The following is a 10,875-nucleotide window of genomic DNA, read 5'->3' as shown; positions in this document are numbered from 1 at the left end:
CGTAACAAAAAAAAAAAAAAAAAAAAAAAAAAAAAGGGCAGGTAGTGGTGTGTGGAGTGGGGGAGTGGACAAGAGAACAAGAACAGGGCAGGCAGAAGCAAGTGAAGAGTAGAGGGAGCAGCTGAAATAAAAAATAAATTTAAAATATGGTATCACAACTTCAAAAGCTGAAAAGAGTGAGAAAGAAAAACAGGCTCTAGAAATAATTATAAATTTTCCAAATATACTGATAGTAAAATACATAAAATATGACTTTTAAACCAATGCTAAGGACTTACAGTGAAGAAATGGATGGTGACACTGAAAGTTTTGTTTTACAGTATTTATCACAGTTTTCAATTAAAATACTGATACTTTAAAAAAAATCACACAAATGGTCAATATTTTTTTGGCTAAAATGGAGGACTGATCAAGGATTACTAACTTAATAACTACATTATCTCTTATTAAGAAACAACTAGGAACCATTATCATTCATGCTATTTGATAGGGGGTGGAGATGTAATGTAGGAGTCAGAAATTCTCTAATTTTTTTTTTTTATCCTGCAGTCTACTTATTTAATGCAGTCAGGCTAATACACTAAATGGGAAGATTAGCCACACATATAATTTACACACTAAAAAAACCCATAATTTTCTTTACAGCACAAATGCTGTAAAGTCTGTAAGGTTTGATGAAAAATTAAATTTTTTCCAGACTGTCTGAAACATATCATAACATCAAAATGAACGTGCAAGTCAGTTCTTTGCACAATAATTCATTTTGAGTCAGCTGAACAGTAGGTAAACCACTGTCAAATTAAGCACTTTAAAAAAATTAGAACTTTGTAGCAAGTCTCCAGTTACCCATTCATTCCAATGGTAAACTGCTTTTCTTAAATCTCAATCTACTTCCCAGCAGGATACCCAGACTAGTAAACCATCAGTAAAATGTCAGCTTCTATTGAAAGGAAGGCGGAAGAGAAAGGGAACAAATGGGTAAAAGAGAAAGGGAACCAACGGGTAAAAGAGAAATCTTTATTATTTACAAAATGGAAAAATGAACTACTTTGATAATTACTAATTTGAAAGGAAAGAAAAAGAATAAAATTCTAAGTATTTTTAAATAGAATATGTACTTGATGATCCAGAGGGGCAACTGCACAACATAGAATAGTAAAAAAATCCTATTATCTAATTCCCTACCCTAAGACAAAAATACAATATTAACATTATCAAATTGGTTAATACTCTTAAAATAAAAAGTCTAGAAAAAAATAACTCCCTTTATTAGTATAAGCTAATTTGTATTCAAGCATGCTTGTGCAGAAAGTTTTCCGTTTTGTTTAACTTAAAACTCTTATTCTCCTTTAAACAGAATTTTTAGAATTTTCAAAAGACCATTAAATCACTATTCAGCTTTCTCTTTCACATTAAAAAAAAACTACAGCTGCTGTTTCTTTCTTCAAAAGGTTTTACTACTTTTCTGTGTGAGAATGCTCTGGGCATCCTATTTTTCTTTGGATTTCTTTCTACCTAAAAAGAGAAGCCCCTAATCATTAAGCTGTTCTTAAAGTGTTAGGTTTTAAATGGTGAAAACTTTTTTTAAAAAGGCATTGGGCTCATGGTTTACCTATAACCCTCCAGTTATGCTTTTCCTAACCTATTACTCTACATTTGGGAAGAATGATTTTTTTTTTAATTCTAAAAATGCTAAAATAAACATATTCTTCTTGAATCTAGTCATCACTCCAGTCTCTCCAAATAACTTTGAATTGAATTTTCTGAGTCACTACACTCCTCAACTTCTTTGCATCAACCTCAATATTAGTAGGCATGCTCTATATAGTTCATCAGCCAAATAATAAGACATATTTTTTAAAGGATTACACATTGCTGAATAACCTTCTCCTTAATGGACTGATGAACCCAAGACAGTCCCAGTGGAGCAATGGCTCCAAAATCCCATGACTGCCATATGGGAGTTATTATAAGCAAAAATACACCTACCATATTTAAATTTAAGAAACTATCAGGCTATATAGTAATAGTGCAGCTGCATAGGCGTTTAGCTTTAATTCTGGTTCAAAAAACTGGTTGGGTAACGTGGGTCAGCTTGTACATCTAGATTCTGAATTACTGAAATATGGATTAATTTGATATCAGCTATATGAATAGGTTCCAAACATCCTGAGGCCTATTTTTTACTGACCTAGAAAATATAAAAGATGCACTCATGTCAACGTTCACGCCTCTTCGGTCATTAACCAAAAGATAAACATCCGGCAAGAGTTAACACTCTCAGAGTTAGACTATTCCATGAAAACATACCAATATTAAAGAGGTAGTCTTTTAAATATCTTTTAGGCCTAGCATCTGAAGAAGCTACCATCACTGGTGAAAATCTTTAGTGCTTTTAGTAAAACAAACTTGCTGGGGTTTCATATAAAGAGAACAAAGAAACTTCAAAAAAGTAGTTCCAGTTTTTATAATATGAACGCACCCACAAAGTGGTGTTCATGGGAACGAATCCTGCCATGAAATTAGGCATTTTTAAAAAACTTAAGAGCCACTTTCCAGGGGCCTACACCCTCCTTCTCACTGCCCAATGTAGGGGTCCTTCTAGTTAAGAGCTGCAGGGTAGCGAGGATGGAATGCTCTCTCCCCGGGGTGATGCAGGGTGGTACCTAAGTACAGGCATGTCGATAAGCCCCATTTTCCGGGGGACGATTCAGGAGCTACAACTTAGCCCAGTCAGGCACCTGCCGGGCCGGGGAATACAGAAGCCCAGGGCCAGGGCCGGGGCTGGAAGGCTGCAGAGTGGGTGGGACGCACAGGCAGCGTCTGGGTAACGCCCCAGCACTGGGCAAAGCGTGGCGAGCGCGTGCGCCCGGGCGAACTTGCACGGGGCCGGGGCAGGGCTCCCAGGGCCGGCGCGGTCTGACCCTAGGGCCGGGGGCTCGGCCTCGGAGCCAGAGCGTTTGTCAGCGTGCTTTGCAAACAGTGGGGCCATCGTCGGCGCGACGTGCTTCACCGGCCCGGGCCACTCACCGAGGTTGATAACCTTGAGCGCCGTGAAGAACCGGTCCTGCCGGGCCAGGTCGTGCCAGGGGGCCTTGGAGCAGTGGTACTTGATGAAGGGGAAGCAGCCGGTGCGCAGGACGTGGTAGTTGGCCCCCTGCACGGGCCAGTTGAAGTGCGAGAGGCCGAACTGGTCGTTGCGGACGGCGCTGTAGGGCACGCAGAAGGAGGTCCAGTGCGGCAAACGCCGCTGCAGCAGGTGGCGCGTCAGCACCTCTGAGGCACGGGGCTTCGGGCGGGAGGCGGCGCCCAAGGCCCAGGGCCGGCACAGCAGCAGCCAGAGAACGGCCTCATGAGCCCTCCGCAGGGCCTCCATAACCGGCTTTGCCCGCGTCCCCCGCCCCCTGGCAGCCGTAGGGGCGCGCGCCGCTGGGGGCGGGGCCGAAGGAGCGCGAGCGCTCGCTCGCTCCTCGGGCGTGCGGAGGGGACGCCCAATGGGCGCCGCGCTAGTGTGCGAGACCCCCCCGCCCCCGGGCGCGGCGGCGCGTGCGCACAAAGGTCCCGCGGCGTCCTAGAGAGAGTGGAGCGGGGCGCGTGCGGGCAGTCGGAGGCACTCTCTCTGAGGAGGTAGTGAAAACATGACCGAGGACCTCGTGAACTCATTAATAACCCCGAGGAGGGTTGAGGGCGGGCTTCGCGAGTATTATCAGTTTAGGTAAGAGGAAAATTAAGCTTTAAAACAATTAAATAACTTAACCACCCTACTGAGTGGCAAAACTCACACCCGTATCTTTCTTCCAAGCCGCAGGCTCAAGTGCAGCCTTGGTTGGTGGTGTTGAGGAAACCCTTGAGAAGGTGTCCTCAGGGAAGCGAGTTAAAAGTCAAGTCCCCAGATTTGCAGTGGCTGGTAAAGTCGGGGAGCACTTTTGTATTCAGATCCCCGCTGTCGTGTTGTTTAAAATAAGTCCCAGATATTTCAACAGAAAAAGTTTATTTCTTAGACAGTCCTACGTCTCTCCATGCAGTGTGCACCACCACCTCCTTCCTAAGAGTCTGGTGAACGCCAGACCAGGAGTCTTTTAGTTTTAAACCTTAATAATCCTGTCACTCATTATCAAATCTCGTACTTTAGGAAAACCTTTTCTCAAATTTTGCTGCCTCTTGAGGTAATAACTTACATACATCTGCTTTCTAAAGAAGCGTTTCCTCTTACATGTCCTAAATTCATATTTGGAGAAAAGATACATAAATAAGATGTGTTTGGAAAGTACTGTATGTAAATGAGACACGTGTAAACACCATATAACAGTTGCTACTATTGTTGTTGAAGACTCATGTAGGATATGAGTAGGATAGTGTAGGAGAATGTAGGATAGTGTAGCTAGCTCTTACATTCTCCAGTTTTTATTGATTCCTACAACAAGCAATGATTGAGCACCCATAACCATGTGCCAAATCTTGTAGAGTTAAGTCATTTCAGGAGCCTTGTAGTTATGCATATAATTTAAACTGTATAGGATTCCCTATTAAATTTTGAAAGATTTTAGGGGGAAGCACGATGTAGTTAGATTTGCGCAGAAATGGCTGAAGGGAGGCTAAGACGAGTCAGGGAGGTGATTCAATACTGTGATTTCAAATTAAATTTTTAAAAGCACTGGAGTCCTTTTTCAAACAAAATCTGTCATAGAACCCCAACCTATGAAAACTTGTGTTTTATTACTAAACATTTATAAGTGCAGAGATTTAACATTAAAGTTAAGTTTTTAAAATGAGTCTAGTTTGTTGTTGTCTTGGGTTTTTATTTTGCTTGTTTTGTTTTTAGCAGTAAAGGAATTTATTGGAAGGAAATTGGATAGCTAAAATAATAAATAGGACGTCTGCAGAACCAAGCTTAGCAATGGGAAGGAATCAAGAGAGACTGGCCAGCAAAGACGTAGGTAAGACCAACAGGAATTAGTATGGTTGGGGTGCCGTGGCTGGCCCCATGCCACTGGACTCTTGACCCTGCGGGATTTTTTTGTTTGCTTGGTTTGGTTTTTCTTTAATCTTTTTTTTTAAGTTGATTTTTTTTTTCTTAATTTTTTGGCTGCGTCAGGTCTTAGTTGCGGCACACGAGATCTTTTTGTTGCGGCACGTGGGCTTCTCTCTAGTTATGGCTGTGTGGGTTTTCTCTTTCTAGTTGAGGCACATGGGCTCCAGAGCGCAGGGGCTCTGTTGTTTGCGGCCCGCGGGCTCTCTCATTGAGGCATGCGAGCTCAGTAGTTGTGGTGTGCGGTATTAGTTGCCCCTGCGGCATGTGGGATCTTAGTTCCCCGACCAGGGATCAAACCCGTGTCCCCTGCATTGGAAGATGGATTCTTTACCACTGGACCACCAGGGAAGTTCCGATCCTGCTGTTTCACGCTCAAAAATTTTTGAAGTTGGGGGCTATTGACAACAGTTGCTGCTATAGCAGCCTCAGAACAGTTTATTTCTTATTCCTTTGTTTTGGTTGCATACTATCAAGAAAATCCTGATCCCTTCAGAGAAGTGGATACAGATAAGAGTGGTTTCTAATGATTCATCTTGAAATCTTGGGCATGTGCTTCAGTTAGAGATGGCAGGAGGAGATTAATTCTGAGATCTACACTGAAATGACTTAACCTCAAATTAATGCGTGGGCAGTTTGCCATATGTTAAAAAAATTGACATTATCTCTCCTTTGGCAATATAAAAATCTATTTTTTAAAAAATGAAATTTGAATCAAACATGGGGAACCTCTGAATTCTGTCTGAGAAGCCCTAGGTTCTGTAGCATACAATGTAAAGCTACTGATAAAGAGAAGCAGATATTTACATAGGTTTCACTGCGTTGTCTCATGAAGGCTTGGGAAAAGGCTGAAGGATTTCTGTTGGAAGACCCTGTCTTGGAAAAACCTCAGCAGTGATGAGGGTTTCTCTAATCCAAGGCTCTTTGATTATCTCTCTTTTCTATTCTAAGGTAGGAAGTTCTTCCAAAGATTTCTGATAGATGTTGGACCACACCCAGGTTTTCAAGAGTGTTTGAATGAAATATTACCCTAACCTAAAGATACAGAGCTGGAGAACATGACATCTAGATATCTCTTCTAACTTTAAGATTTTATGGTACTCCTTCCATAGTTGAAATAAAATAATTTCTCAAAAAACCTACAACTCAGATCAGATGCTTGATTTTCTTTTCAGTTCTAATTCTTCATGGTCATGAAACAAAGGGGCTTAGAAGTTGGCATTCAAAAGCCTGAGTCAATGTTCAAAAATACTGTGTCCAGTAATTAAGAATTAAATGCATTAAATACACTAATACTTAGTTTTCCACAAAGCATGGAGAAATGGCGTATCCCTTAGAAGGAAGCCCTTAAAAATAGCTATCAATAGTGCTACTGTGTACAGCTTTTAACATGTGCATGGGTGTATCATGCTGCTCCTAGAAAGAAGGGAATTTGTTTTGGTTTTGTTTAAAGGCATCTAGGACCTTGTAGATGTTCAGAACATGTTAAAAATGAGTTCTACAAAGTTGATAGTTTGGAATATATTAAAATTAAAAATTTCTGTTCATTAAAAGGCACTATTAAGAGAGTGAAAATGTAATCCAAAGAGTGGGAGAAATATCTGTAATACATATATCTGACAAAGCATTTGGTATCTAGAACAAATCATTAAAAAAATAATCCAGTAGAAAGGTGGACAAAATATTTGAATGGACTCTTCACAAAGGAGAACATCCAGATGTTTAATAATGTGAAAAAGTGCTTCGTTTCACTAATCATATGAGAAATGGGAATTAAAATATATATTACCTTATATATTACACACCCACTAGAGTGGCTAAATTAGAAAAGATAGAAAGTATTAAGCGTTGGTGAGGATATGCAGCAGTCAGAACTTTTATGCGTGGCTGGCAACCACTTTGGAAAATTTTTTGGCAGTTTAAATTAAAGCTGAATACATGCATACCTTATGACCCAGCCATACCACTCGTAGGTATATATTTATATTAGTGTGCTCAGGCTGCCATAACAAAATACCACAGACTGTGTTTAGCCAACCACAGAAATTTCTTACAGTTCTGGGGACTGGGGTGTCCAAGATCAGGTGCCAGCCAGTTGGGTTCCTGGAGAGAGTTCTCTTCTTGGCTTGTATTTTCTTCTTGCTGTATCCTCCCATGGTAGACAGAGCTAGCTCTGTGGCTGACTCTTTCTTTTCTAATGAGGGCACTAGCCGTATTATGAGTCCCACCTTTAGGACTTCATTTAACCCCTATCACCTCCTCCTGCGTGAGGCCCTATCACCAAATACAGTCACTTTGGGTATTAGGGCTTCAGCATATTCAGCATATCTTGAGGGGGCACAAACATTCAGTCCTTAGCAATTCCCAACAGAAATTGCGTGCATATGTTTTTCAAAAGATACGTACTAGAATATTCATAGCAGCACTACTCATATTTGTAATACTTAACCAGGAAATTACTCAAATGCCTAGCAGTAGTGGAGCAGATACACAAATTGTGGCATATTCACACAATGGAATACTAGAGCAACAAGAAAGAATGCTCTACAGTCACACACAACATGCATGGATCTCACAAACATGAGAAAGGGTGGAAGAATGCAGGCACTAAAGAACTTACTGTACGATTTCATTTACATAAAGTATAGAAACTGGCCTAAACTCATCTATGCTGTTGGAAGGGGGATAGCAATCACTCTTGGAGTGGAGAGGCAGTTACTAGGAGGAGTATGAGGTGACTTCTGGGGGACTGGGATTATTCTCTGTTTTTCAAAACATTCTTTTATTTCTATACTTTTTTTAAAAGCAATTTTTTAAGAGTGGTTTTAGACTCACAGAAAAATTAAGAGGAAGGTACGGATATTTCTCATGAATCCCCTGCCCCACACATGCATAGCCTCCCCCATTATCAGCATCCCCCACCTGAGTGGTACATTTGTTATAATTGATGAACCTATGGATTATTCTCTTTCTTGATCTAGATTCTAGTTAAATGGGTGTATTCAGTTTGTAAAGTACTGAATACAGATGATATGTGCCCTTTTCTGCATGTATATTATACTTCAATAAAAAGTTTGAAAAAAACAATGAGTTCTGCAGGTAGTATTACATAATAACACATCCTATTATTCACGTTTATTAAGAAATATGTATAGAGAACATATATAGTAGACATGACCGAAACATGACCTTGTACATATATAGCATCTTTTTTCTCATGTTGTTTTGACAACCTTACTGTGAGATCCTGATTTGCTCACATATTTCTAATAGTGTGATTTAAAAGAAAATAGGGTAGGCATGGGGATTTTAATTCACTGCTATTCTCAGGAGAATTAAGGGCAAGATACTAGGTGCATATGTCAGCATGTTGGTAAAAGATAAAGGAATTATTTAAAAGGGATAGAAATATTTACACTTAGGATTTCATTTACAATTTCCAGTTTGAAGCTTTAGGATTTTTGGTTCAAGAAAAGGAGGACCATGGAGTTGCTGCTGCCCCAATTCATATTCCAGCATGTTTTAGAACTTAAAAACAGATACTTCAAAGAACCACCATCCTGAGTCTCCTAGGAACCCAAATCTGCTTAATGGCTCAGTGCCCGCTAAGCCCAGCTCAGCACCAGAGGAAGTGGCATGAGTTCCCCCTATAGCTGGAAGAATGCTCCTTTGTTCTCCCTATTCCCATCAGTGGCAAACAGTGCTTGCTGCTCCATTCCTGTATCCTTGTGTGTGCCCTGGCAAGGACAATATACATTGGCTTTATGCAAAATTATCCTCATAGAAGTACTGGGTTATGGCAGGAGTTGTTAGGAAAGGAAGGAACTGCTGTATTCTTATCTAGATCTTTTTGAGTCCTTCTGTGGGACTGATTGATGTTCTGAAAGCCCCCAAGCAGTCGGCTGGCAGCTGGGGCTGCTGTTACAAAGAGTGGCAAGAAGAATTACTCTGGTAAAACATTTTATTGTGAACAAAGTGGGTACAGAAATCTCATCCAAAAGCATCTTGTGTCTAAAGTACTCTCAAGTTCTCCCCTCCACTGGAATGTAAACTTTCTAAGGCCAGAGGTTTATGTCTGTTTTATTAACCTTTGTGATCCCAGCACCTAGTAACTTGGCATATGGTAGGTACTCTATTTGTTGAATAAGTGGGGAAAAAAAGTGGGTAAAGTGAGTACAATTAGTGTGTTTGAGGGATGTTGAAGAAAGGAAATCATAATATTCAGGGTCAGTGGTTTTAATTTTGATAGCTGGAGAAATTAAACTACAGAATAGGAAAGAAACTTATCCAAGATCATATACCAGAAACAAGAATCAAAATTCTGGCCTCCCAGCTTTCAGTGAGCTTTTCATTAGGAAATATTTCTATGCTCTTCTGACATGGATGCTAGAATCCAGTAGCAAGGAGACATATTTGTGACTTTTTGAAACCAGCTAATGATTTATGCTGGTAGATAACACAATCCATTTCCTGGGCATGTTTTCAATGTTACAATCTTAATAATATGTAGTCAGTGTTTGGGGAAAGCATTTGAAAACATGGCCAAGTAAATTCACCTTGTCATATGGGTCATAATTATGGTCTCAGCTTCATAAAGTGAGCCTTGTTTTACTAACAGATTCATTCATGAATAGCATACAACATTTTTGTAGCAGAAATTATATTTTCATATCAAATTCCTAAGATATTTTGGCTTTGCTGCTGATCTTCAACCGGCAGTGACTCTTAGCGCTTTAGCTGTGAGTCTTTATGCCCCCTCCCCAGTCTCACTGTCAAGTAGTTAATGATCTATAAACAAATACTGAGATGCCCTAAGGGGGCTCTCCATTTAAAGGGGCCTTGAATCATTTTATAATAGAAATACAGTAGTCCACCCGCTGATTTATGATTTGTCAGTTTTAGTTTTTGAAGTGGCATTCCACTGGTATTTTCAGATGGGACAGTTTTTAAATTTACTGTACAAAAGCATTACATTTTATCCAGTTTTTCCCTTCAGGAGAAAACTTCAAAAATGTGAATCTGGGCTTCCCTGGTGGCTCAGTGGTTGAGAGTCCGCCTGCCGACTCAGGGGACGCGGGTTCGTGCCCCAATCCGGGAGGATCCCACATGCCGCAGAGCGGCTGGGCCCGTGAGCCATGGCCGCTGAGCCTGCGCGTCCGGAGCCTGTGCCCCACAACGGGAGAGGCCACAGCAGTGAGAGGCCCACGTACCGGAAAAAAAAAAAAAAAAGGTATTTCATACAATCGAAACTGCAAATGTAGATTCACATTTTTTTTGAATCTAGCCCAGGAGTCTGTCTGGCTCAAGGGAAATTTGGGGGCATACATTATGACTCTCAAAAAAAAAAAGATTTTTCACAACGGAATCACTTGCAAAATTTGTTGTAAAACAGCTATTTCTATGCATGTTGAAAGTACTTTTATCTTTAAAACTGAAAGGCATGCGATAAGGAGTCATACGGAGTTTGGGTACCACCACCAACGATCCCAACTCTAAGCAAGTTATCAAGCTCTAAAACTTGGATTTTATTCGGGGAACCTGAATGAAGAGTATGTAGGAATTCTTTGGACTGCTTTTACAGGTCTAAAATTTTATTCACATTAAAAAGTTTAGTTTTGAGAGCTCGGTTTTTAACGGAGAGTGAATCTGGCCATAGTTTGGACACGTATGAGAAATGCTGCTGCTGTGGGTAATAGGCACGTTTAGTCCAAGCCAGCACTTCAGTGAACCACATCTGTGGTTCAGCTCTTTCTTTTTATTCCTTCTTGCTATTTCGAATAAAGATGTTAAAGCTAGCTACATGCTCTATTAATTATATGAAGGTGAACTTGAGTCATATTTGTTAC

At 40.5% G+C, this 10,875-nt stretch overlaps 1 protein-coding gene across 1 annotated transcript in view; it reads right to left on the bottom strand.

The window, feature by feature from the left end:
* CUNH15orf61 (chromosome unknown C15orf61 homolog) overlaps positions 1-3,495 on the bottom strand; it is a 5,360-nt gene extending 1,865 nt beyond the window's left edge. Inside the window, exon 1 of the mRNA XM_024761673.1 lies at positions 3,031-3,495. Coding sequence (XP_024617441.1) covers positions 3,031-3,376 — 346 coding nt within the window. The 5' untranslated portion in view covers positions 3,377-3,495. The remainder of the gene's footprint in view (positions 1-3,030) is intronic.
* Positions 3,496-10,875: the final 7,380 nt, after the last annotated feature.

The sequence above is a fragment of the Neophocaena asiaeorientalis genome, unplaced genomic scaffold, assembly GCF_003031525.2.
Source record: "Neophocaena asiaeorientalis asiaeorientalis breed wild unplaced genomic scaffold, Neophocaena_asiaeorientalis_V1.1 scaffold465, whole genome shotgun sequence".
In the NCBI taxonomy this organism is placed as follows: domain Eukaryota; kingdom Metazoa; phylum Chordata; class Mammalia; order Artiodactyla; family Phocoenidae; genus Neophocaena; species Neophocaena asiaeorientalis.
This window is presented reverse-complemented; position numbering and strand designations above follow the sequence as displayed.